Source organism: Thunnus albacares, chromosome 13 (genome assembly GCF_914725855.1).
Source record: "Thunnus albacares chromosome 13, fThuAlb1.1, whole genome shotgun sequence".
NCBI lineage: Eukaryota > Metazoa > Chordata > Actinopteri > Scombriformes > Scombridae > Thunnus > Thunnus albacares.
The window spans coordinates 11,934,214-11,961,684 of record NC_058118.1 but is presented as its reverse complement, the minus strand read 5'-3'; the positions used below and the strand labels follow the sequence as shown (position 1 = coordinate 11,961,684).

The 27,471-nt window shown below is 39.5% G+C and overlaps 2 protein-coding genes across 5 annotated transcripts in view; one reads left to right on the top strand and one right to left on the bottom strand.

Moving 5' to 3' along the window:
- LOC122995046 (serine/threonine-protein kinase PAK 3) overlaps positions 1 to 9,281 on the top strand; it is a 44,190-nt gene extending 34,909 nt beyond the window's left edge. For all 4 annotated transcript variants that reach the window (XM_044369987.1, XM_044369988.1, XM_044369989.1 and 1 more), the window contains 10 exons: positions 1,051 to 1,206; positions 1,291 to 1,465; positions 2,352 to 2,415; positions 3,776 to 3,824; positions 3,960 to 4,072; positions 7,452 to 7,569; positions 7,785 to 7,884; positions 8,129 to 8,325; positions 8,402 to 8,539; positions 9,096 to 9,281. In XM_044369987.1, the coding sequence (XP_044225922.1) occupies positions 1,051 to 1,206; positions 1,291 to 1,465; positions 2,352 to 2,415; positions 3,776 to 3,824; positions 3,960 to 4,072; positions 7,452 to 7,569; positions 7,785 to 7,884; positions 8,129 to 8,325; positions 8,402 to 8,539; positions 9,096 to 9,185 (1,200 nt within the window). In that variant the 3' untranslated portion in view covers positions 9,186 to 9,281. The remainder of the gene's footprint in view (positions 1 to 1,050; positions 1,207 to 1,290; positions 1,466 to 2,351; positions 2,416 to 3,775; positions 3,825 to 3,959; positions 4,073 to 7,451; positions 7,570 to 7,784; positions 7,885 to 8,128; positions 8,326 to 8,401; positions 8,540 to 9,095) is intronic.
- Positions 9,282 to 11,893: 2,612 nt separating this feature from the next.
- On the bottom strand, positions 11,894 to 24,834 carry LOC122995045 (calpain-5-like). Its single transcript, XM_044369985.1, has 13 exons — positions 24,565 to 24,834; positions 21,715 to 21,903; positions 21,196 to 21,327; positions 20,021 to 20,229; positions 19,406 to 19,598; positions 19,125 to 19,315; positions 18,414 to 18,491; positions 18,124 to 18,319; positions 17,905 to 18,027; positions 15,415 to 15,617; positions 14,366 to 14,487; positions 14,132 to 14,268; positions 11,894 to 13,514 (listed from the first exon to the last, which is right to left on the bottom strand). The coding sequence occupies exons 2-13, from the start codon at positions 21,877 to 21,879 to the stop codon at positions 13,332 to 13,334; spliced, it is 1,932 nt and encodes a 643-aa protein (XP_044225920.1). The 5' UTR covers positions 21,880 to 21,903; positions 24,565 to 24,834; the 3' UTR covers positions 11,894 to 13,331.
- Positions 24,835 to 27,471: the final 2,637 nt, after the last annotated feature.

The window sequence follows — 27,471 nt, the reverse complement described above, 5'->3', positions numbered from 1 at the left end:
AATTTGATCCACATTTCCAATAATGTGCCTGTAACTTCATCACCATTGTAGACATTACCGCATGGCTCTGTAAAACAGAAACACATGGCTTTGCTTACAGATAGCCAGACACTCATTTCTGCACTGCAGTCTTTGCCAGGCCCATCTTGGAGCAGGTCAGCAGGCCCAGTATGTCTGAATGAAGGACTGGGACTTTCTTCAGCCAGACCTTTTCCCTTTAATAACTAGAGCTATGCTGCACTGCTTCATTTATGCATGACCAGACTGGAAATGGACAAAATGTTTCCATTCCATAAGAGGAAGATGATCCAAGGCAAGCAGAATTTTTGGATGGGGGGAAATAAAGGCCGAGCATTAGACATAACAAATATGTCTGCGGCATATTAATCACACTTGTTAAAAGGCATCTTGCATATCGAGGGGATGTCTACAGTTCATCACCATATTGCACATTACTGCAATGTTGCAGCATGTTTTATCCTATAGCACAGTTAAATATAGAACAGTTTGTTCCCACTTAAAAATTCATTCTCATCAGTGGTTCATGGCACACCTGACCCGACCCCTCACCTCAGAATCCCTTAGATGAACTGCACTGAATGGCACCTCACTCTTTCTTTTAACACTTGTCTCTTTAGCTCTCACTTGACATAATGCTTTCCTCTGCTATTGACAGAACTGCTCCTGACAATTTAACCCTTTTTTTGCACAATATCACTACAGATTAACTGTATTTTGTTGACGTCAAACATTTGTGCTTATTTTTGTAACAACTTTTGGAATCACGTGTTTAATGATGTGGTGCATTTTTACTCTCCAGTAATCTGTATCTGTTATATGGTGATAGTGGATTAAAAAATGTATTCACTATCTCTAGAGCACTAACTGGACAGAACTCAAATTCTGTACATGGCTAATTTGAGGTTTGCAGGCTGAAAATAATATTTGAGTTAAATTTGTGGAAAAATATGAGGATCTGCACCCACTCTTTCCATTCCATGCTGCTACATGTCACATGCATCCACACTTATTTTCATATCTACCCTCCAGGGTGCCAAAACATCATCGTCAGAGCCCCCAATCGCTCCGCCTGTGTCAGAGGAGGAGGATGAGGAGGAAGAGGAAGAGGAGGAGGAGGAGGAAGAGGAGGATGATGACGATGAACTGCCCCCGGTCATTGCGCCTCGGCCCGAGCACACCAAATCTGTAAGTTTTACGGCAACATTAAAGAACTCATTCTGCTGCGGTTGCAATCCCATCTGCATATCTTTGACTGCTATCCTCTTGCAGATCTACACGCGCTCGGTCATGGAGCCACCAAAGCCTCCCACTCCTGTGAAAGAGGTGGTGACTCCGCCGGAGTCACAGGTTCAGCCGGAGAACACATCCAACACAATGTATCGCCACACTGACCGCCAGAGGAAGAAGTCCAAAATGACAGATGAGGAGATTCTGGAGAGACTCAGTATGTGTCCATAAAGCAGCATGTTTTTATGTTTATTGGCTGCAGCCAGAGTTTTTGAATATTGATGTCATGGGTACAAATTCAGTGCAACTCCATCCCCCTAAGAAATGTTTGACTAGCCACCAAAACAGTGCATAAAATCCTCCGAAATAGATTTTTTTTTTTTACATTTTATTTATTTATTTAACTGTAAAACTGAATTTTTTATCTCCAATGATTGTCCAAATGCAGTTTCAAAGCCTTCTCCACACTTACACTCCACACAGATAAGCCACATATATTAAATTTATTTTAATAATTGAATCAAATTGAAAGATTCTGAGTCTAAAAGTGATCAGAATCAGCCTAAAAATGTAATGTATATGAAATTGGATAATATGAACTCCTCACATTCTAAAAAGCAGTGCTGAGGACATGAGTGGCAGCTAATGCCCTGATGTGTGTCTTTGTAAATTTGTCGGTGTGTGTGTGTGTGTGTGTGTGTGTGTGTGTGTGGTAGTTCAGATGACAGCCACTGCAATATTTTGTTTGCAGTGGCTTTTTTCCACGTTAGCGCACCCATATTGTGTATTAAGAAGAATGATCCAAAAGAACAGAGAGCACTAATGTGATCAAATTTGGACAAAGACGTACAGTACATCATTTATTGATTGTGGCTTCTCCTGAGCTGCTCCATTCCCTGCAGTATAACGTTGACACAGAACTTCAGCCCAAATTACCAGCAAGGAATGTGAAGCAGAGCTGCCTGTACTATGAGGCAGGTCATCTCTAGAATAGAAGAAAACTGTCTAGAAAAAGCTTTATAGTGATGTCTTCAGGTTGCCATCATAACTGTTTGTGCCCACGTACACTCAATAGTTATATATCTGTTTTCTCTCTGACTCAGGGAGTATTGTGAGCGTGGGGGATCCCAAAAAGAAGTACACACGCTTCGAGAAAATAGGACAAGGGTAAGTCTATCCCATGATCATGAACTCAGTCGTCACAGTTATTGAAATAGAGCAATTTCAGGAGCAGTCAGTCTCGCCAGGAGAGATGGAGCTGTAGTGACCACTTTAGTGAGACGGAAGCAGAGGCAGGGTTAGGCTGAAGGACTGGGAGAAAAATAAGTCGAAAGGAAATGAGAACTGTATCCTGAAATGGCCAAGGGCCAGATTAGCTCATCTCTCTCTCTCTCTCCCTCCCTGCTTGTCTTTTTGTTTTGTAAGGCCGCTGCTTTTCTGTCGCTCTCCCAAGTTCACTACACATCTGAACAGATAAAAAACTGTGTGGTTGTTATCGCCTCTGACATGCTCACTATTTCCATATTTGATCAGGAAGCTCCTATATTTAACAGTAGATAACAGTCTATTTACTCTCTGCAGGGTTATCTTGAACTTATTAGTACCAGGAACTGTGGTTCATTATTCATAGCCTCTGACAGTACACAGGTGTAGCTGACAGCAAGAGAAAGAGAGAAAGGAGGAAGACTAGAAGCGAATCTAAAGGTTTTTAGTATCATGAGATAACCTCCAAATAAGGACAGAATAGCTGCATACCATTCCTTTAGAAACCATAAATATCTTGTGGATTCAGTATTTGTGCTCATCATTGCCAAGGTTAATCATTATCAGTCAAGGTTCTGTGGTAAAATGAGCACATACAGTCGTCATTTGTAGGTGTTAATGTGTAAAAGAGCTACAACTCCTGAAGCCTCTGGCATCAAGTGTAAACTGCAATGTGGTAATATTGTAATTTAATATTTTATGATATCATTACAACTTGATTTTACCTAAATAAAAAGATATTTTAATCACAGGTATAAACTAATTGGCCCACAGACCACTTTGTGCCATTCAAACACACTAACTCATCCACTCAATGTCACCATATCCTAATATCTCAGCAGAGTTAGGTTTTCTTCGTAAAAAATAAATCAAGTTATAATATGTGATTGTTAACCAGTACATCTAATGCTGAGTTATTGATGATTGTCATCATTTAGCAAATTTAACTTCCAGAACTTCCATAAGCAGATTAATATAGAAATGGATAATACTCTATGTCCTTGTCTGACTGTCTGAGAAACAAGTAGCACTGTTCTTGTGGCACAAAATGATGATGAACATAATTTCAAATATATGCTATAAGTTTCTTGAAACTACTCAAAGCTTTTTCAGATCTACCTTATGCTGTATGGACAAAATAGTGATCATATGATAATTTTGGTTAAAACAGAGCTGTTGAACTGTGACTTTGTCTGATTTTAGCCAGAACATTTTAAAGCACTTGGTGTATCATTGATCTGATTTTGATCTTGTGTTTCAACAGAGCGTCTGGCACTGTGTATACTGCCATCGACATAGCAACTGGCCAAGAGGTAAGTCAGATTTTAATGCTGATTATACAACACTCATATACTTTACACTTCCTTATACTTATAATTTCCTTTTCCTTAATAGTCACCATGGCTCACTCTTATTCTGAACCATAAATTACTTGTCTGTTTCCTCAGGTGGCCATTAAGCAGATGAACCTGCAGCAGCAGCCCAAGAAAGAGCTGATCATCAACGAGATCTTGGTGATGAGGGAAAACAAAAACTCAAATATAGTAAACTACCTGGACAGGTCAGTTTTCACAAAAACATGGATATAATATTTGCTGCCATCAATTCTGAGGTCAAGACCTAGTTACTGTTATTTTTGTTAAAAGAAATCAATGAATTGACGAATCGTTATTTTGCCTCTGCACAGATCTACATATGAGACCCTTAGATTTAGGGTTATAGAAATGTAATACATTTGAAATCCATATAAAAACACATTCCCAATGTTGTTTCTAGAACTTAACAGGTATAGTTATATGCCATAGTTAGAATAGCTATTGTGGTGTATATGGGTTTTTTTTTGCATTTTTGTTTTGTTTTTCCAAGATGGTTAAAGGTTTGTTTTAAAGATGGTTAAAGGTTTTCCTTTTCAGTTTCATTGGGTGTTTTTCATTTGGCTAATTTCTGCATCCTCGCGTCCTCTGGCTGTGACCCGGAAACCCATCTCCCTACACCATCATCGAGGCTCTTCCAATCCCTTAAATGTACCTCAGAGGAGAGGAGAGAGGAGGCTCCTGGAGGAGATTAGAGCAAGGAGCCAGAGGTGTATCCTCTGCAGAAGTTTTTTACCGGACAGTAACACCCCTTTGATCGAATATGTTTATTGATTGGTCAGCTGATCCGATGGGACAGTAAACAATTAGGCTGTTGTTATAATACAACAGATCAGGAAAACTACCTGTGGAACAGGAATGACAGCATTAAAAGCAGCTTTTCATATTTATTCATAAAAATAAAAATGACTGGATCATGAATCATTAACAAAAAACACTCTTGTAACTTATTTTTTTCTTCATAAGCTAAAAGGATTCTCCTTTCTTCTTTTTCACTTCAAGTACATCTCAGCTCATTCAGGAAAATATGACGGCGCAAAGCTGCATGTCTCCTATAATATCATCCTGAGCCTGAAAAGGATGTCAGACAAACTAAATAAGCAATATTGTAATGAATGTGGGTTTTGTCCTTATTTAGCAGAAAACACTGCTTTTAGTGTCAGAGCCTTTGAATAATCACAAATGCAGTGGTGTGTATTACAAAGGAGCAATCTTTATTAAATCAACAAATAGATAAAAATATAAGCGACTTCATGAAAAGTTGAGGTGCACTCTTCTACAGTCCTGGCCCTGACTTTCTACAGGAGGCAGCAGACCTTCCCTTCTAACACAGGAACAGCTAACCCCCCACTCTATCTGTCTTCATCGCCAGCAGTCCTAGATAATTGCAAACGACACCCTCCCTCCCAAAAGATTGCCGAGCCGCAGCAGCAAGACGCTCCAACCCAAATTCTGATTTAGAGGCTGATGGGTCTCCTGACTGGGCCCTCTGTGTTCCTCTGGCATCCTCCGAGGCAGGATTCCAGTCAGTCCGACTTGCTGGTGGTGTCCTCACTTCTGCAGGGGCATCCTGGCTGGGATGATGGTGGTAGACCCAACTGGCACCAAACTGGACCCTAGTGCGCTGACATCGGCTGGATTTAGTTGAATGATTCACCTGTTCACTTCCTCTGGATGCCGACGCTTGGATTTGATGACACTGCCAAAGAAGAAGTGAAGGGTTTAAGTTGGTTAAAGTGAACAACACTCTCTTGGCCTCCTTCCACTGGCACTAGCCTATAAAGCACATCTGTCACCCTGTCCATCATTCTAAAGGGACCTTTATAACGCCTCTGCAGTTTTGGACACACCCCACGCTTCCTGGCCTTATTCTGAATCCAAACTAGTTCTCCCTCAGAACAATATGGGAAATTAGCCCTAAAATCATAGGACATTTTCTGTTGTTCTGAGGCCCTGGCCTGGTGCCTCTTGACTGCCTCTATCACAGTAGACAATGTGTCCCTCAGCCTAGACATATAATTGTCCACAGAGGCAAATGACTCCTGGTTTTCTACCTTCAACATAATCTCAAGACAATTTCTTGCCCAAACAATACCCCTATACAGGGTGAAGGAGGTGCTAGCATGAACACTGCTGCGGTGTTGATCAGAACATGACATAAGGCAAAAGCGTGTCCCAGTGCAACCGATTATCTTCCACAGTAAGAGACAAAAGCATAGACAAAAGGGTACGACTGACATGCTCAATTAGCTCATCTGATTGGGTGCTAAGGGGATGTCCGAGATTTATGAATATGCAGAAGCCTACATAATTCTTTAAACAGAGTTGACCCAAAGTTGTGACCCTGGTTGGAGTGGATACTGCGTGGCGCCCCAAATCGACACACTCATTCCTTAATCAGAACTTCAGCAAAAGTGTGTGCTTGCTGATTGGGCAGTGGAAAAGCCTCTGTCCACTTTGAAAAGTAGTCACCAACAACCAGAATATACTTGTTCTTTCCCGGGGTCTCCAGGAGAGGGCCAAGAATGTCAAGTGCCACCCGTCCAATAGCCCTAAATGCAGTTGATGGCTGCAAAGGTGCACATGGCTGTCTCCCCTGGGTCTTACGGGAAGCACAATCTACACATTCTTTGACCCATACCTTCACATCTCTAAAACACCCTGGCCAATAGAAATGGTATTTAACCTTTCCCTGCAGGTTTTGCATCCCCAAAATGGCCTCCAGTAGAAACACTTTGCAGCTGTTCTAAAACTTTAGACGCCACTGACTGAGGCAGCACCACCTGTGCCTTGGATACAGAGTCAGAATGGGCAAGGGGAATCCTCACTAGCCTGTAGCCCCCTGCACCTGAAGCTGATTCCAAACAGGGGCATATTTCTGTAGATCAGGATCAGACTATGATCAGCCCAGTTTTTAGAGTCATCACAATATTTTATGTAAACATATTCTGCAGACTACAGCTGTTTTTATTGGTCCTTCACGTCGGTTCTGTTCTTTCAGTAATTAACAGATTTAAATTGTTTATTTGTGTCTTATTCTGTTACAGACAGATGCTGCTATAGATCTGTAATCAAACTTTAGAGTTTAAACTGTTACTTAATAATTTCTACATGTTGATAGCTGACTTCTACATATTTGACAGTTGATGCTGTGCGTCATGAATAGTTGTCGTCTCCTCAAAATGACGCTGGAGTGAGCGAGGACATCCCGTTTGATGATTTCACTTCCTCCATCCTCACGTCTCTCTTTTATCCTTTCTTCATCTCCTTCTTCTTCATTTTCCTTTTGAATTGTGGTCAGCATTTTTTATAAGGTGCATTACTGCCACCTGCTGTTGTAAACAAGGAGAAGATTTTAACTACACAACAATTCTTCACTTTCATAAAATGAACAAAATCAAACGAATGAGAAATTCTGTGCCCATCAAATGTTTAGCATCTATTCCCCTCAGCTCTGATTTCATTTCAGCGGTCTTCCTGCTATTTTTCTGGCAGTAACATGCTCAAGCACCTACTATGTGTCATAACTGACTGACTATATATATAAATTTTTTTTTTTTTTTTTAGTTACTTGGTAGGAGATGAACTATGGGTGGTGATGGAGTATTTGGCCGGTGGCTCGCTGACAGATGTAGTGACTGAGACCTGCATGGATGAGGGCCAGATTGCTGCAGTCTGCAGAGAGGTAAGAAGCCAAGTTTAGACATCAGCAATACCACCACTCCTTCTGTGGCTGTGTCGAGGTGACCCTTATATTCAGGTGGGCAAATGCAAACACATTTGAACACTTCACTGAGCCAAGAGGAAACAACTGTCTAAATTTGTTTAGCACAGGCTTCCCTTTGTACGTGTGGGTGTCGATTAGATCTATTTTTAAGCTTTTTTTTCCTTTATCTTCAGTGTCTTCAAGCTCTGGACTTCCTACACTCCAACCAGGTGATCCATAGAGATATAAAAAGTGACAACATCCTCTTGGGTATGGACGGATCTGTCAAGCTCAGTAAGTCTAACATAAAATTTGCCTTTGACTTTAGTTTGATACAGTTAAAGTAAAAAGAGTCAGGTTGAGAGTCATGGTGGTATTTTAAATGAAAGAGAGACATGGTAGTGTGTTAAATGAAAGATCACTTGAATTAAATATGGGTAAATGAAAAGTAAAAATGTATGTTTTATGTGATGAAGCAAAGTGCAAACAAGATATATAACACACCACTGCACCTCTCTCCCTCCGTCTCCCTCTGCAGCCGACTTTGGCTTCTGTGCCCAAATCACTCCAGAGCAGAACAAGCGCAGCACGATGGTGGGAACGCCCTACTGGATGGCACCAGAGGTGGTGACTCGGAAGGCTTATGGCCCAAAAGTGGATATCTGGTCTCTGGGAATCATGGCGATAGAAATGGTGGAGGGAGAACCGCCCTACCTGAATGAGAATCCACTCAGGGTAAGACACAAGGTGCAACCACAACACAGGTCGCCCTCATTTGACAGTCTGTTTGACCATGTCTCCATCTTTCCAGGCGCTGTACTTGATAGCTACCAACGGGACCCCAGAGCTGCAAAACCCAGAGAGACTGTCATCTGTGTTCAGAGACTTCCTCAACCGCTGTCTGGAGATGGATGTGGACCGCAGAGGCTCTGCCAAGGAGCTGCTTCAGGTAATACTGATTGTCAGTCCTCCATAAACATAACATTCATATACACACTTTGCAACTTTTAATATCTTGTACATCCACATGTAGAAATATGTTTCAACCATGAGGGTGATGTTGCATCAACTTGGCTTTGTAGAAGTGAGGGAAATGGACACTTACTTTGGTGCAGTGCTGGCTTGCAGGTAGATATCAAAGGAAGGAGGGAAAACACACTCATAGCTCTGATGCAATATTGCATCTGTGCAATTCTGTGGCCTTCTTTAGGATCTTTTCAGGACTATCTTGTAGAAGGCAAATGTCCATAAAATTGAATTTAATAATAACACTAATCCTAATCTTACTTTAAATGCATTTTTTGTTAATATTTATGCACCAACACTGTTGAATAACCTTAACCTAGCTAGTTATTGGATGCTTATCAAGATTTTGTCTTGCGCTCTCTTCATGTCCTGCAGATGTCAGCACATCATCACTAAATTAGAACTTTTTATTATTCTAAACCTGCAACTCTCTTTGGCTCCATATCTGCTATTTTTTTTATCCTTTTTGTCCTCCGCAGCATTCCTTCCTCAAGCTGGCGAAGCCTCTATCCAGCCTGACGCCTCTGATTGTAGCTGCGAAGGAAGCCATAAAAAACAGCAGTCGCTAGGGTGTACCCAAGACTGGAGCCCTGCCTGTGATGTGTGTGTGTTCATGGTGGCAGGGGCTTGGGTGTATGGGGAGGTGGGTGACGTGACAGTGACAGCACAAGTTGGGGGGTTATGTGACTTGCAGTGACAGCACAAGGACAAAAGACCCCCAGGCCTCATATGTAGGACGGACATCTGGCCTTGCAGCCTCTCAGCCCATGCTGCTAAAAAGACCTTGCCTCCTCGTTTACTTCTGCAGCACTCTGTACATGTAGAGCAGTCCATCACAAGTGTGTGTGAGTGTGTGGGCGTGTGTGTGCGAACTGTGCACATCTCTTTGTGTCATATGTCTTGTTTGGGGGGGCAATCGCTCCCAAACCAAAAAAATAGGGTGAAAAAATTGAAAAGAAAGTGTGCAAACTAGGAACTTAAGGAATGAAGAAGAAAAACGGACAAAACTAACGAGCCCGTGATTCCTTCCCTGCCCGGCTTTAGGCTTGGTTTTCTTTCCTCTCGTCCTTCCGTGGAGCACGATCAGGCCACACCTGCACCTGCAGTGACCAGCTGATGTGAGAGAGTGACTCTGGGACTCTAGGACCCAAACTTGCCTGCATGACCATGGCTCTGTGGAGAAACAATGCTACTCCTCTGCAGATTGTCACATCTCAAGGTGGCATCCTTTTGTGTGTGTGTGCGTGTGAACGTATGAAGGTGTGAATGTATGAAGGTGTGAATGTGTGTAAAGGTGCAGCTACCGGGGAAAAAGGAATAATTTCACATGACCTAAGCCAGCTTTAAACATCCGTCATTCATCCACTTCATTTCAGTGAAGAGATATCCTTCTCGTATTTCATCTGAGCCAACTTCTTTCAGGTTTTCAGTCTCATGCCATGAAGGTTACTGCAGTTAATTTAGCAGAACTGTAATACAGCATCCAAGTCTAGAATTTGTTTCAATTGCAGATCAAACCTGCAAATATTTAATTTAAAATATATATATTATAAATGCTTTTTGTCATTTTTGCGGTATGTAGACAATGTGTTACGCATTTAAATCTCATATTAACATTTTATATCAACATTTGGTACTAAACACTCCATTTTACATGTGAGAGAAATTATTAGATGAAAATAGTGCACATACACAGTCAGTTCCATTACCAATGCAAGCATTTATTTGCAAATTAGTCCAATCATTTTAAAATGCATGTACACATAAACTATGCCAATCATTGTGTACAAGCATCTCAAATTGCATTATCCATACATATGTTTGGATTTTCTTTCTTTTTTATTGTAACAGAATTTTGTGAAAAATTCAACAACTCTCTATTATTAATGTCAAGCCCCTTTTTTATTACATCTGACAAAGAAGTATGAAATATAAGGAAAGAAACCAATTAAATCAGATACTTAACTTTTTTTATTGATAATTCCATAGGAATGTAAATGTTTTCAATTAAATATACGGTATATACAATGCCAGTCAAAGGTTTGGATTCACTTGAATGAGAAAGTGTCCAAACTTTTGACTGGCACTGTATGTTTCGCTTTTTAGGGTCATTTTTAGGCTGCTGGAACAAGGTTGACTGCATGTAATCCTGAATCTAAACATTTCAGATTTTCAAATGAGCTTGTGTCAATGAGCTTTGACACCAGCAAACAGAAGGTCATGTAATTATTTACCTACAGAGAGTTGGAAGTCCAATGCCCCAAGCATCCATGTGTCCTTAAACCTTAAGCAGGAAATATCAAGATGCCCGCAACATGCAAAGATACAATACAATAAAATATTCCTCTACTTTTTCAGAAGTATGGGGACAAGTAAATATTTTGGCCTTATCTCATATTGCAGCAGAATACATTACATGACTGTGACTACACATTTTTGGATTCAATACCAACAAATCCTGCCCTTCCTTTCCAGGTAGAAATATTGAATATACAACAACATTCATGTCAAATGAGGCTCTACCACCAACTGTCCTCCTCCTGCCCCCTCCCCCTCTTCTCCTTTTCTGTATTTAAGATGCTGCTCATTCATGCTTCAGTGTCCTTTTGTCTTTTAATTGTGTCTTATGTGAATTTTTTTTCATATGATCTGTATGTTTCATAGGGAGTTTTGGGAACGTGTGGCAGATTACAGAGGGAGTGTTATCCACTAACTAATCCCTGAACAACGTAGCGAGTGCCATTTTATATGATTGTACCTTGTCCTAATGAGCACTGAAAACAGAAACTGTAGTAGAGGTTCACATTGTTCGCTAACATTCCTTCCATACCTGGTTAGCGTTTAAACTCATTCCTGTACAGAAGTTATCTATAAACTACTTTGTGTCGATATTTGGTAGCTTCGTCAGGCATTTCCCACGTAGCATCCCTGTGTGTGTGTGTGTGTATGCGTGTGTGTGCGTGGGAGAGTGTGTATGTTTGTGTTTGTTAGGGGGCTACCTCAGTCTGCGCTAGAAGATGCCTCACTCATGTTGTCTACCTTGACTTTGAGGTGCAGGGTAGCTGCTTAGTCATATTGTACCTCCATTGTACAGCGGATGTACAGAAGATGAAGGAGTGATGTTAGACAGGAGGATGCAACAGATTTCATGCATGTAAAACACACTATACACTGTATCTCATCTTCAAATAGGTTAAGATTGTTAGGATATGTATGTATGTATGTAAATATGATGGGAAACCCCCTCCTTTTTTCAGAATTATGTAACTTAAAATGACAATATTCAGGTTGCTCTATGGTATGTATCAATAAATGTTTTGCACCCTGGAAATTGAAAAAGAGAAAAACAAACACACACCGCTGTCTCTGCACTCCTGGATCCAACTCTCCTGTTTGGGCTTTATCGGACACTCCTTCATCTGGACAGAGAGCCGATGAATGCAGCACTCTGTGTGCGGGCCCACACAGTCTGTCCTGAGTACCACTGCTGAGTGTTAGTACATGTATGTATGTATGTGTGCGGTAGGTGTAGGTGGCCTGTCAGGAAGCTTCGTGCAAAAATTCACCGGCCCTCGGACATTTGGGCCTCTGCCCCCATGTACAGGTCTGAACTATGAGCACAAAGGTGAATTTCGGGACAAGAGACACCGCTGACGTGCTCCTTTTCTGTGGTTGCTCCTGTACATTCCTATCTTCTGAATGTGTAAACCTGTACACGTGGTGTGAAAATTCCTCTATTAATGTGTATCAAGAGAATGGAACAAAGACAAAAAATGTTACTTTTTAAATTATTATCATTATTATTATTATTACTCTTATTATTGTCTAGCTTTGTAAAACTGCTGATCCATCTGGCATACCTCAGCAGGCCTTTCCCCATCTTTGAAAAAGGACAAATGAGTGACGGGGAAATGAGGTTTTGGATAAACTATTTTTAATTGTGGTTGAAGCAATAGACCTTTTGAACTTTGAATTGTGCATGGCTGTGTCTTGAGTGTAAAAAAAAACAAAATATTGCAGTTTGGGAACTGGACTGAAATAAAAAGAGGAAGAAAACCAGAGTTGTGGCAATGCTTGTAGTGCTACCGTGATTCTTGGGTTGAATTTCTTTTAATTCTTTTTGCCTTTCAGGGTTTTGCATTTTACTTGATGATCGTGAGAATAAAAAATGACGGTGTGAACCAGTTGAGGAAAGGAAAGGAGGAGGTGTATACACAATACATGAATTATGTGTCATTCATAAAGTACGGTTTTCTGCATATATAGGCCATAGTTATAAAGAATGTATAGTAAGACTTGAATGACAAATTACTGCCATAACACTCACAGTATATATAGTGTAACAGCAAAAAAAAAGGAATATCTTTACAAGCAGCTTGTAAAACGTCACTACAAAAATACTGTTTAAATTACAAAAAAATGATTTAAAAAGTAATAAAGATCATTTGAAATATGAAACATTTGAATAAAAAATAACTAACAAGAACTGACATTCAGTCTGTCCAATATAGTGCCCTGTTCATCTCTCAACTTTGCAAATGAGTCGTCAACATACTCAGTGTAATTGCATACAAATATGGACAGTACAATGGTAGAAAACAGCTGGAGCCACTACTGGTTTGGTGCTTTGATGATGGTACGTGTCGAGTACTTTCACAAGACCACATAGTTCAGTGCTGAAAACGATTCAGCTCTCTCTCAGGACACTGACGAGGTCAAATGTTGGTCAGCTGACTGGAAGTGACGATCCTCAGACTGATGCTACCGGGCATCTCGTCAGCCATCTGTCGACCTTGTTTCCTCAGCTGAAGCTTCTGAGGTTCAGCGATGTCCTTCACCGACCCGGACAACACTACTTGGCCCATGAACTCATCCTTCACTGGGTTACTGTTCCACACCTGAGATCAGCAAGGACATGTTTGAAAAGTGAGACATGTAGGAATGTTACTGTCACATATTACAAAATGACCACAGTATATTTGTAGGGCTTTTACAGGTTGACAAGTTATATATATATCTGAACTTTTCCACTTCATGGAATCAGTCTGTTCATTTTTTCAAGTTATAGTGACTGGATTTTTTCTTTTAAATGAAAAAGATTTAAAAACTGTATAAGAAATCAGACTGTAAAAGAAACTGTGAACGAACAGTTCCTCATTTTTCAACAGAATATGTTGTATTATTAGTCTATATTTAATTTTGTGATTTTTCTGAATGAATTGCCAGATAATTTAAACTACTACCATTTAGATTATAACACTAGTTTTACTGAAGGAGTGGTTTATTTACTTTGCAGTGTATAATTTGGTTCAATAGCAACCATATAAGGGGCAGCTTAACTGGTTACTTTTAATGATAGTAATACAGTATATTTCTGAATGTTATGATTTTTTTTATTTTCCAGATAAATTCAATGATCTTTGAGCTTAAAACAAGACTGTTTCTCTGAGTCTGAAAGGTTTTCCATTCACTGAGATGAACTACAGTCATCAGGAACAAAGAGATGCCATCTTACCTCCACAGTTATTGGCTTTCTGGGCTTCCTCCTGTAGAAAACACCGCTGGTTGCAAACTCTGGTTGCAATGTGTCTTTCTTGACGGTGGATTGTACTGACCGGCCCTCGCAGGATATGATGACATAGGGGTCTGCGCCTGCATGAGAAAAAGTAAAGATCCGTCTCAGAAAACTGGTGGAATAAAGACTTTTCACAGTGATTAGTAGGTTTTGGGTAAAGTCTAGTCCTCTGACCTCCTGTACTGTCCTGGTTCTGCAGGCCTTCAGCTCCATGGACGTAGATATGAGTCACAGCTTGCGGATATCCAAGGAGTGAACTCCAGCACTTCACCTTTGGCTTATCCTCTGTCAACTCCCTGTGAGAGTAAAGGAGAGTTAAAGGAGCTCATACTGTAGGTGATCTAGATCTAGAAAGTCTACATTCAGGGTACCTATAGGTCTAGATCTAGATCAGCAGAATAGAAGACTGAGGAAATTATGTAATTTCTAGACTTCACAGACACATCAGTCTGGTTTGACTAGCCAGCTTGAATGACCTGAATATGAGCAGACATGATTTGTTTAGGTCTGCCAACAAGAATGTCAGAGACAAAACAAAATCTAGCAAAACACAATGTTTTGCCAGGAAAAGCAGAGGGTTGTTACTTTATAAATGATTTAATATGAACAGACCATGAGTAAGTGAAATTTTATATTAGTCTTCATTCTCCAAAACACTAATTTGTGTGCTTTTCTTGGATATCATCCATCTGTCAGTCTCTAAAAAGAACAGTCTAGCTGTGTTCCCACTTCTCTTGAAAGTGTCTCTTTAGACCTGATAATTATAAGATATACAACATTTCATCTCCATCTGCCAAAATGAAAACAAAGCCATGTTGCTGTTATACATATTGTATTATAAATCCATTATAATTTTGCTGTCCTGTTCAATGCTGTCCTCTCCAATTTGCGTTATATTCTGTACATACAACATCTATTGCACATCTGTCCGTCCTGGGAAAAGGATCCCTCCTCTGTTGCTCTTCCTGAGATTTCTTCATTTTTTTTCCCTGTTAAAGGGGTTTTTTGGGGAGTTTGGGGGAGTAGTGAGTTGTCCTTAGATCCTCTTGAATTGAGGGTCTAAGGACAGAGGATGATGTATTGCTGTACAGACTATAAAGCCCCCCTGAGGCAAATTCATAATTTGTGATATTGGGCTGTCAAATCAAATTGACTTGACTTGACTTGACTTATATACTGCCTCAACTCACTGGGGTGACATCACACCTCCATCACAGTTGTACCTGCAGCCCGAGTCCACATCAGTGAAAACTCGGATCATGTAATCCCCCAGTGCCTCAGGCTTGAAGGTGGTGGGGATGATGATGTAGCGGCCCTGCGACAGCATGGATCTCACAAACACTGTGCGGGCGTTGATGTAGGTGGACGTCACCACACACTTCTGGGTCAGGATATCATGCATCCGATACTTCCTGTTCAGCTCCACCTGGAAAAGAAAAAAAACATTTGAGTGTCATTTATTAGAGCACAATGACTGAATCACTGACTTTACACATCAAGTGTAGAGTTTAGTTTTGTGTATGTTACTACTGCTCATGATATAACTCAAAGGTTACTTTTTTGACCTTTATAAGCCAACTGATGCCTTGAATAAGCACTCCTCAAATTTATGTTTAACTTTTCCAAGGCAAGTCTATTCACTGGTGTAACTGGTGCAAGAAAGCACAATTTTCACTTGTGTAATACAGCACAGATGCAAATGGTAATTAAAACAGTATTTAGAGGATAAATAATTCACAATTTGCTACTTAACACATGATACTTCTGCCTCCTGGTGGCAGAATCGGGAATAAAACTAAAATGTTATATATAGTAAGTGTGTATTTCATTACAGTGGTGCAGTGTTATCGTAAGTACAGAATAATATTATTTCACTGGTAAGATAAGTGGTGTGTCAGTTAAGTGAAAAAACCTCCTGTTGGACATTCTCCAGGGTTATACTGCTTCCAGCTTCAGTTATTAACCAGTTATAGGTTAACAGAACAATCATAATCCTCAAGCTCCACAAATACGACACATATAATTAATTCTTTGTATTTTGATTGAAAAGCTCATAATTGGCAATTTATGGCTAAAAGTCATTTTACTGCAGACACACTTCTCAAACAGGAAAAAAGTAAAATATAGTGGCTGGTGACATAAAAAACAGACAATCATGGTGTCTGCAAGCCATCAAATGAAAGAGGAGGAAACATTACTTGCCTGATGACTATAGATGACAAGGGTTAAATGCAGGTTAATGTTACAGGCTCATACTGTAGCAGTTCAACAGGCCATGTGCACACAGCAGCTTTTTTTAAACCACGTGCTCCTTGTGGCAACAGCATTTGTTGCTGTCCAGAACCTGCCGCTTTGGCAGCACTTCTGTCAGCATGATAAGAGTGAATAATGAGTGTGTGTGTGTGTGTGTGTGTGTGTGTGTGTGTGTGTGTGTGTGTGTGTGTGTGTATGTGTGTGTGTGGTCTGTCATAGGCTACTTTTGGGGACAAATTTCAGACTTAGGACCAATTAAGGATGGCTTGTCCAAGTGGGGACAAAAGCCATGTTCTAAATTGGGAAAAAGCTGATTTTTGGGTCAGTGGTTAAGGTTAGAGCAAGTAGTGGTGTTGGTTAAGGTTAGGTTATGTCTCCAGGAAATTAATGAAAGTCAATGTAATGTCCCCAAAAGTGACCATGATCTGATATGTGTATGTGTGTGTGTGTGCATGTGAACTTAGCCAGATCTCTGACTGAGTAAATCACATTATGGGAAATGTGATGTCAGTTTTGCAGCATGTGGTTGCAACGCCTCATTTGAATGTGACAACCTAATCCCAGCATGTAAGATAAAATCTAGTTTGGCATGTTTTACAGCTGCTTCAAAAGAGGACTGCACTGACTTTGTAATTCTATAATCAGTTAAAACCTCTTGTGAAACACATTCCTCAGTTGGTACGATGTTTTCATAAATGTTACAGCTTTATGCCTCTATCATACAGCTCTATATATCAGATTTTTTGTGAGGTTATAGTTTCTCATACATACAGTGTTGTAACTCAGTAAATGTCTTTTTCAATTCACAGCAACCACCAATATTGCCCATAATGCATGCTTGTTAAATATATTTGTGCAAAAATGATTATAAATCTGAAATCTTTCCATTTATTCCTACATAACTACAGAGGAACACATGCCGCTGAATAACGTGCACCTTACTGAGAGTTCCTGTAAAAATAGTCACCAAGTTTTGTATTTCAGCTTGAAACAATCAGCTAAAGTATGTACATTCTCCATGTTTAATCATGTATAATTTAGACTCTCGTTCAAATGGTCTGTTTTGGTTCTGATAAATCTATCAAGTAATGTCTGCTTGTCATTGAAAACACTCGACAACTGTTCACTGTTTGCTAAACAAATGAGCAGAGAAGTCAAATGAAGCCAAATTCTTTGACCAAAATGAAAGCCAGAATGTGATGAAATGACCCTGTTTTCCCATAAAATAAACTAACCTTTGACCAGCATTCACGTCCCAGACGAACACCATTTCCTCTTTAGTAAACTCTTCTCTCGTCAGATTCAACCTGACCTTTTACAAACATTTAAATCTTCTACTGTTATGTCTCCCTGGAATATAAATCTTTTGTTGTCTGTCATGCAACACACAATAATAAATTAATCGTTTTATTCTTCATTACATCAATACAGTATGGTGCAAGGGTTCAACTGAATGTTACCTTGAAGACACTGAAGCCAATAGTTAAATTTTCTCCTTGACCAAATCTCCTGTGGATCTTCATGTCTCTCTGCTGCAAGGAGATCAGGACCTCATCGACCTCCTTTGTGACATCAAACAAGTACTGAAAAAGAAGTTGAAAAGGAGTGAATTTACATTTTTACATGTGCATGAACACAGTTGGTGTGAAGAGAGAGTCCGCACCGCTTATGGTCAGTACCTGAGGGTTCTGCAGGAACGTCTGCCTGTGGTTAGCACAGCCACCGCAGCGGTTTAACAGTGGCTCCGCATGTTTGGTCCAGCTCCCAAAGTGCAAAACCTCATTCCATGTCTTATGGATGCTTATCAGGGAAGTATTGATGATACGGCAAACATCTGCATCTGTAAAGAACTTGCACCAGTCTGTGAATGACATCCTGTGGATGTAAACCAAAAATGCATCATTACACTCTGAAGGAGAACATAAACTCCACTGAAGGATTGGAGTAGCTGCATTAACTGATTACTCACCAGAACTCTCCATCATCCTCCACTGTGATGCCAAGGTTGCCCCTTTCTGTGTCACCAACCTTCGACCACTCCTCGGAGCTGACGAGCAGCGAGCAAAAATGGGTAAAGTGATTATGAATTCTAGTTACAGATTAACTGTTGCAGAGGTGAAGTGGAGTATTAAACATTCAGCTGCTGTGGCCTTGAAATGTAACTATAGGAAAGTTTGTGTTTTGCTTCTTCACAAAGAAAGGTTTCACAGCAAATACAAGTTATTCCACTAGTGATAAGATGTCATGACATGAAAAAATATCAAAACATCTCAAATCTTCTTCTACTGTCCATCCATGTGCTGCATATGTTCCAAATACTACTAATTTAGCTAAAGTATGGTTTAACAGGTTCCTGCATTGGTCACATCCATGTTTTTGTGAGTTATGACTGTTTGGAACATACTAAGCATACAGATGGAGAGTGGATGGAAGTGGATTATGCTGCAGGAATGGTCTGAGATGTTGCTTTAGGTATTTTTTCCTACTTTAATGTCTTCATAAAAACTAGTCATTGCTGGATTCCACTGAATCCAAATTGAATGCAGCCTTTGTTCTCCATAATGAAGTAAACTACAAACTTTTTACAGCCACATTTTAAATCAAAAGGAGGGCTATAAAAATATTTGGGCAGAGTACCACTTCACTAAGGAGAAATGAGTGAAATAAATATCCTCCTCACCTGTCACTCCAGGCTCCTTTCCACTCAGTCTTGCCCCAGGGATTCCTCATGCGAATCAGGGGGATGGTTTCATTCTTGAAGTAGGCCAGCAGACCGTGACCCAAGCGCACCTTCTTCACTGCAGTCACTGAGTATGCATGGCCTTTCACAAGCCCGTTTTCCATTTTGAGCTCAATTTCATGAGGCGCTGCCTGATGACATAAATCAATAAATAAACACTACGGCCAGTTTCTCTGAAGTATGTAGAGACAAAAAAGCAAACATTCAGACACAGAACAGACCTTAATTGAGCTGCTTATGATTCCGTCACGGTCGTAGACCTTTAGTAGATCCTCAAAGAGCTGGTCTTGTCTTTTCTGGTCCTTATAGAAAGCTTCTGCCTCCAAGTTGATGGCCTCTGCCACAGCTCCACTGAAATCCACCACAGCATCTCCAGTGTTTCCCCCCTCCAGAGACTCATAGCAGCCAGAGAGCCTTGGCGGAGTTGCAGGGGAATCACATGTTTAGTTACAAGTTGGAAGTAGATATATTAAACAAGAGCTCACGAGAGGACATGTTTGTATTTTGTCATGGATACAACACATTGCCAATATATTGTTAATTTCTGCAACAATACACAATATTACATGAAACAACACTTATTTTCAAAATGTTACATACTTTGTACAATTTATAGAAAACAGAAATAGTTGGTTTATTATATTATTTATTGCAAATATATCATAACTTTTGGTACTATAAGTAGTAGTACTAGTAGTAGGAATAGTATGAGCAGTTTTTGTTGTAATTTACAGTATATTTTAACATAATGTTAATCATTAATTATATATGTTATGTGTTAAAATAATATAAATTATATTAAAATACAAAAAAAATTAATCTTCAAGTTTACTGACTTGGCGTAGGCCTTCTCCAGCAGAGCGCTCCAAAATTCGTTGTTGTGTTTTGAGTGACAGTAGATGAGTTCTCCATTGATTGTAGGAAGCCGGTCATCCACCACCACGTCCACCCACTTCCCAAAAATCCAGAACTGGAAGTGGAAAATTCCAGCATAGTTTTCCGGGTGTTTGGGATCCCACTCCTGCTCCTTCCAGTCAGTAATTACCTGGAAACACACACATACACACAATGCAATGAAAAAAAATCATACAAAAGCTGTTAGCAGTCACATCACCTCCATGACTATAAATGGTCACAGTTAAGACATATAATCAAAACCTTTTAAATGTCTAATCTGCATATAACAAGGTATTTAGTATAATACAGCATTTATAGCAAAGTAGAAGAGCCTGAATCTCGCTTTTTAAACAATATATTAAAAAGAAAACAAAAAGTATAAAGTATAAAAACACAATAAGTAGAATCAGAACAAATGGGCATACCATTAAAAGCTGATAATATTGAATTCACTAAACTATAATATTAGATGGAATGATGCAACACATTTTCTCCACATTTTTACAAACATGTCGTGTTGACAACGTACGTGGAGATATCTTTTTTAGCTTCAACCACTTTGTATTGACGGAATTTAACACTGAAATCATTCATTTCAAAGGACATGCCTCAAACATGCAGTGTCTCTCGAGTTCTTATTGCAGTACTTTATGAATCAGGAGGACTTTAATTAATGTTTTGTAATTCACAATTCATTCTCCATTCTCAGGTTCTCCAGTTCCTCCTCCATCACAATGTCTCCCTTTCTAAACTGTCCTTGATATAAAATGTTTTTGAGGTTTTACTTTGTTTTGAAGTTTTTGGATGTCATGTTAATTATTTTACATTCATAATCAATGGAACAATAGCTAATAAAAAAAAGTACTGCATATTTACTTTGGGTCAAAGAAAGTTGAGTTTTGCAGGTGAACATGAGTTAAACGCTCTCAGTTGAATTCCTGTGCTGCCTCGATATGAACTGTTGTGTCAGCTGGTCACATTGTTTATTTAGTGCACAGTGCTACTTGCTACTTGTGCACCGTGCTTATCAGTCCTCCAGAAGCCTTAACATTTGGTTACCGAAATTATGCCCCACGGCTCACACATTCAGAGTGAAAAGACTACATTTACTCACCTTCTTCCAGAGGTTTGGCTTCAAAGCCAGACAAGAGCAGGCAGCAACAAACCAGCAGTTACCCACGAGCCCCTGGTTCAGGTCATGGGAGCTGATTCCCTCCACAAACAGATGGGGCTCGCTGGAGATCTCCTACAACAGAAAGGTTCATGCGATGGATGCATGATTGACCTTGTGGAGAATTTTCTAAAAATTTTGCAAGTTTCTAGATATAATTTCTTTTATGTTATCAATTAACTGGTGTCTGTGGCATTTTCAGTTTAACTGTCCCTATAACCCCTGTAATCTATCACTATATTAATATTTTAGCATATAGTTTTGATATGCACTCTGAAATTAGAAAAGGTGAGTTGTATATTTGTTGCTATAAGTTTAGAGAAAGCCTCTTTGTAATACTCTTCATCCATGATTAAAAAAAGAAAGAAAGAAAATCTACAACTACATGGCATCTCGAACAGTAAGTCTGAAAAATTCTGAGAAAAGTCTAGCGGTGGGACCACTAACACCAGTGCCACTCACCCCTGGTCGTTTCCACTGCACAGTACCAGGCGGTGGTTTACTAAAATACAGCGATGCATTGGTGGCTGGAAACTCTGGATCCTCAAACAGCTTCTTGTCCTTGATACAGTCCCTCTTCAGATCAGCGTAGTGCTGGTTTTTGTACGGGAGAGCAGAGGAGAACATGGCCCAGATGCTGAAGCCTCAGAGCTGCAGATTGATGACAAACAGCAGAGGTTTCGTGACTTTAAATGATGTGTGTCATAGTGCTTTGTGTGGGACGGATCTTCCTCCAGACCTCTGACACTGTGCATTTTTGGAAAGGCCTGCCTGCTGAAATATATCTTTTAAATCTCTGCACTACTTCATTCCCAGATCAACAGTGGGATGGCCTGTGGCCCCAAGTCCCTCTGGACAGTCTGGGTTTACTGATGAGCCACTGTTTCTGTGGTAAGATATAAAACATTATTTATGGCATTTCATAGTCATCCTCCTGAAAATTGGGCTGTGGTGAAAGTTTATATGATTTATATACCCTAGATTTCTAAAGGTTTTCCCACCAAAGCTAAAAACAGCTTTGCATTTTGCAATTGTCTGATGGACAAAAGGAATTCACACGTGTCCTTTAAATTCTACTGTCAAGCACTGTAGGAATAATATTATTTTACCACAAAGAGAAGTGCTGCATGTGTGGCAGGAGAGGTAATGAACGACAGAGCTGTACTCTCTAGGGGGATGATGATATTTTAGCTCTTGACCTTTTTGTCCCTTCACACTGACCCTTAATGGAAGCATTTGCACAATATGGGCCAGTATAATCCCACTGAATCATTCTGATGTTTGAAGATTGCCAGGAAAAACATGTTACAGCACACAAAATTAAATTTACTGGAAGCAACAAGTTCTCAATTGACAGTAGGGGAGAACAGGGTAAACAGAGTCAGTGGGTAAAATGAGCCACCAACTTTATCTAGGTAACCATAAACAAAAATAATCATGTGACCACAAATTAAGAAAGAATAGTTCACATTACTCAATCCATCTTCAATACATCTTCTTTGTACTGATTAGCAGTGACTCTTCCCTCTAAGGGGACAAGTTGACCTAAACGATGCCAGCAAAATGCCCCCCACAGCATAACAGAGCCACCAGATCCCCTCACTGTAGGGGTCAAGCATTCAGACCTGGACCAGTTTTTCCTTTAATTTGTCACCTGTCTGTTTACACAAAAGCACATTTACACACACATTCTTTCTGTAGCTAAAACACAAAGATCACAGTTTAATCTTTACTGAAAGTGTTGAGGTAACATGTTGAACAACAGGACACAAACATATGGTTTTACTTAAAAGTACACGTTTTTGCCTTTGTTAAATTGATGGCATTAATGAAGTTCAAAATTATTTTTGATTTTATAATTAATTTGTTGATTTTGTGTAATTTTTATATCAGTATTTAATGGTAGCACTATTTTCCCATAGAGTGCTCAATTTACCCCATCCCCATGCTCATTTTACCCCTATCTTTTTTTTATGGCTCATTGTTCTTAAACCACAATAATTAGATAACTTGTTTTAATTTCCATGGGCACACAACAACCTGAGGTATATATAGTAACTATTATTTGATATTCAAATTCAAATTTTTCAGTAAAATCATCAAATGTAAAAAAGTGGCTCATGTTACCCTGTTCTTCCCTATATGTTCTTTACAAGGAGCCCAAGAGACACGACTTTCTCCAAAAGTCAAAAAACTGAAAAACAAAACATTATATACAATTGGTTTTATAGATACATCTATACTGTAGAGAGACGGCAGCAAATAAACCAGATTGGGCCGACAGAAAATAATGAAATGTCTGGAACCTGAACAACTGGAAAACATCAGGTGGAATTAAACATCTTAATTGAATTAAATTTGAAAAGTCACTAGAGATTTGAGAAGAGAGGGGAAATAAAGATAAGAGGAAACAAAAAAAAGCCCACCATACCTCTGAGACAGCGACAGGACACTTACTCACGACAAGGAAGTCTCCAGGTGTCGTACCTGTCTGTATAGTTCTCCCACACACGCCTATTTATGCTTGTGTACTGTTAGAGCCACACCCGGACTGTGTTTGTTTTACTCTCTTCTGGATTTTATTACCTCCTATTATTGTTTCACTCCAGAATGTGTCATTTCACCACTCTGAGAAAATGAATCATAACGTTACTCCGGTTAGACAGAGACTCTGAGTCTGTGTGTGTTCATGTTTGTGTGTGGGTGTTATCTGTTTGAGGGTTCCTGGCTAATGTGGTCAGGCAAGTTATTTTTGGTTGATTATTTGTTCTTCTTTAGTGGACTATAAGTGTAGCGCAGGTCTGTACAAAGTTTTCACCCTTTTAAAGGATTAGATTTAAACTCTCTGCATACTATGTATGTGCAAAGGTGACAACAGTTCACATTCCAGACATTTCCATTGTGCGTGCCGGTACATGGTAGCATTTTGGTGGTTTTCAGTGGTGTCACAGCAAGAAATCTAACACATCAGATCCTATAAGACGACAGATCTCATCAGGACGCAGCAACATTTCACACATATTAATGTTTACCTAAGAAAAAACATTTGTAACAACTTAAATAGCCATAGAAATAAATGTGTAAAACCCTACATGTAGAGTTATTAACAAGTCAGCACGTGTCATTTGGTAGGCAAGAAAGGAATTAAGGATGTCTAATGAAAAAGTGTCTAAGTAATGGTAAATAATCAAGTAAAACACAGTAAATTACACATAGTTAATCTGATGAAACCATACTGAAGCAAACTAAGAATGAGCATCAAGAAACAAAGCCTAAGCTTGTAGTACTTAAAACTTTCACAACAACACTCACCTGTGTTGAGCTGTCTTATCCTTGCTGTGATGAGATTGAACACATAAAATGTCAAGTTAAACTCCTGTAAAATGTGTTAAAAATTAATCCTACATTGGTGTCATAATGTCCTTTCCATAGAACAACTATCTGTTACACCTTTCACAGGATCAAATCCAGTTTCTTGAGTTTTAACTTGTCGGAACGATTGATTGCATACAAACACTGCCGGAAAACTGGTCTGACAAGCACCACTTTGCAGCAGGAGGTGTTATGCAAAGGCTGATATGGTGATTACAACAAAGGGAGGGAAGGGGAGACTGAAACTAAATACCTTCACCCCCACCACCCAGCAACTCATATGTGAAACAAGCAAAAACTTGTCATGTTTGGTACAATGACAAAAATGTCTTCCATGTAATGTAGAGTAATCTCTTGTCTCACTGTATGTACTGTGCTACTGTGTTTTGTTTTGCATCACCAACAAAAAAAAAAATCCAGTTAGCCAGAGGTCAATCATATTTAACATCTGTTTAACAAACAACACTAAAAATGCCAAAAGCCACGTGCTGTCTTTACACTGTAAGTGAACTGTGGTAATGAGACAAACTGGCAGGCACTCTGTGAGCTTAACTTAAAAAGGAGCACAAGAAGCAGTTTGACTCCATCAGACAAAAATCTTGTCTGGATAATCCCAGCTTTGAAAGTGAGGGCAAAAGAGGCAGCTGGAGAAGAATGTTTGTAGGGAGCCAACAGTAATAACGTAAATCCATGCAGGAGCTAAGTAGACAGACTGAAGACGAAACTGAGGAAGTTTCTAAATTAAAAATAAACCATTTGGATCCGCAGTGATGTGAGAAAAGAAAAGGAGAAGAAAAGGGTGTGTCAGAGAGGGGAAAAGTGTATGACACTACTTAAAAAGAAGATGGTTCACAATTTTTCCAAATCTGTCTTAAAACAACAGTCAGTTGCCTATATGTACATTGAAACAGGTTTTTCTTGCTGTGATCATTCCTCCTGTTCATACTGACTCATACGGGTGAAAATCCACCTTCTGTGCAGAAATGTATTGTTGTATAATTATTGAAGCCAATATGAAGCTTCAGCAGTCTGACTTAGTGAAATCGAGCTGATATCTTCCACATTTACAATGTTTTTAGTGTCCTGCTGGGGAACTTAATTGAATGTCATTCGTCATCTTTCTCCCCCCTTGTTTCCTGTTATCTCTGCTGTCAGCTGACTAATGAAGGCATTAAAAATGCCCCAATAATAGTAAAAAAGTGGAGGTAATCAGAATTTCCACAAACAAAAATGATTTAAAGATTTAAATGATCAGAGTGATATAATGTAAATTCTTTCCCTCATATTTTACGACAAAGCAGATAAAGTTTATTGGCCGACTCTGAAGCGCCTGAAAATAATCAGTCATTTATCTGTCCTGCCAACAATTTAGTCCACAGCAAAATAGTTTGGTATCTATTGGCCAGACTTCAACAAAAAAACGCCGTGGACATTCACGACCCCCTGAAAGTGAACCCTAATATTTTTGCTGAACTCTATTTACCCACAAGATACATCAAAATGTTGCGGGCAGATTTATGATATTTACTGAGCATATTCATGTTCCCCAGAGGATGAAGCTTTTCGATTTTGATGCACATACTTTATCATAAACTAATAATACAATTTCCATAGTACAATTATGCTTCCACAGAGATTTGAACAACCTCTTCTCCCTTCCTCTAGTGCCACCCTGAGGACAAACTTCACATTTTCAATCCCACTGCTGCTGAGGCTCCACAAAAAGCACAATTACTGTGCAGTATTGTGAGGAACATTACAGTCTCTTGGGGCCATTAGCTGAGATTTAGACTTTTCATTGTGTTGTTACAAAGCAACAGAAAATAGGTTTCTACTTGTGCACTAGCAGAGATCTGTCCCACGTGGTACACATCATAATTAGATTATTCCCTTGTCATCTTTTTAAAAAAAGAAAAAAAAAAACCTCACCCCAGAGACACACTTTCCTGATATATAATGAACGCTGTTTGAATGTGACCTGAACAGGGAGGGTCAAAGTGTAATATCTATTCCTTTAAGGCTGCAGCCAATAGTTGTGAAACATGAAATAATTCTGTTGTTACATATTTACAGTCTTTTCAAGAATGAGATAGTGACTCATGACAGCATTTCCCCATTGCCTGCTTGGGGCAGATTGCCAATACAAAAGTCACTTTCAGACCAGCTCAAATGTTTTTTAACTACACATATGCACATATTATAGCCAGCAGATGGCAGGACATTCATAAAAGTAGCCAGTGTCTTTGTGTGTGTGTGTTGCTGAAAACAGCATCTGTATGTCCCTGTTTGAGCTCTGCAGTAGAGGATCAGAGCTACGGCGTATTCAAGTCTTATTCAAACTTCAGCATGTCAGATCCAGCTTCATTTTATAGTAAAGGGAGGAGGGGGCTTTCTCCAGCTCAGCACAACAATAAAATTTGAAGTTATGCTCCACAAAGAAGGAAATCTGCAAAGATGTTACCTATTCAATATATCTAATAGTGTTAAAATAACAGGAATGAGCTCAGATCTGTCTGTTAAGCAGAGTATCACTAAATAAATGGTTATAGGTGGTCATCATTAATGAATACATGGATTTTGTTCTGAACTGAGACCCTCTTATCATCTGTACTGTTACATGTTACATATGTGAACATGTGATTTTAGACAAAATACATGCAGGGATTATTAGGCAGCTGAGGGAGGAATGAACACAAATGTGGAACTGGACCACATGTATGCATCAATACACAATATTTTATCAATTATTAAAACGTGGGCCACACAAGTATTTGGCTCTACATGCAGCTTATAAATACTGTATATACTGTAAGTCATGATTTGAACTAGCTTGCTAATTGCTATTTA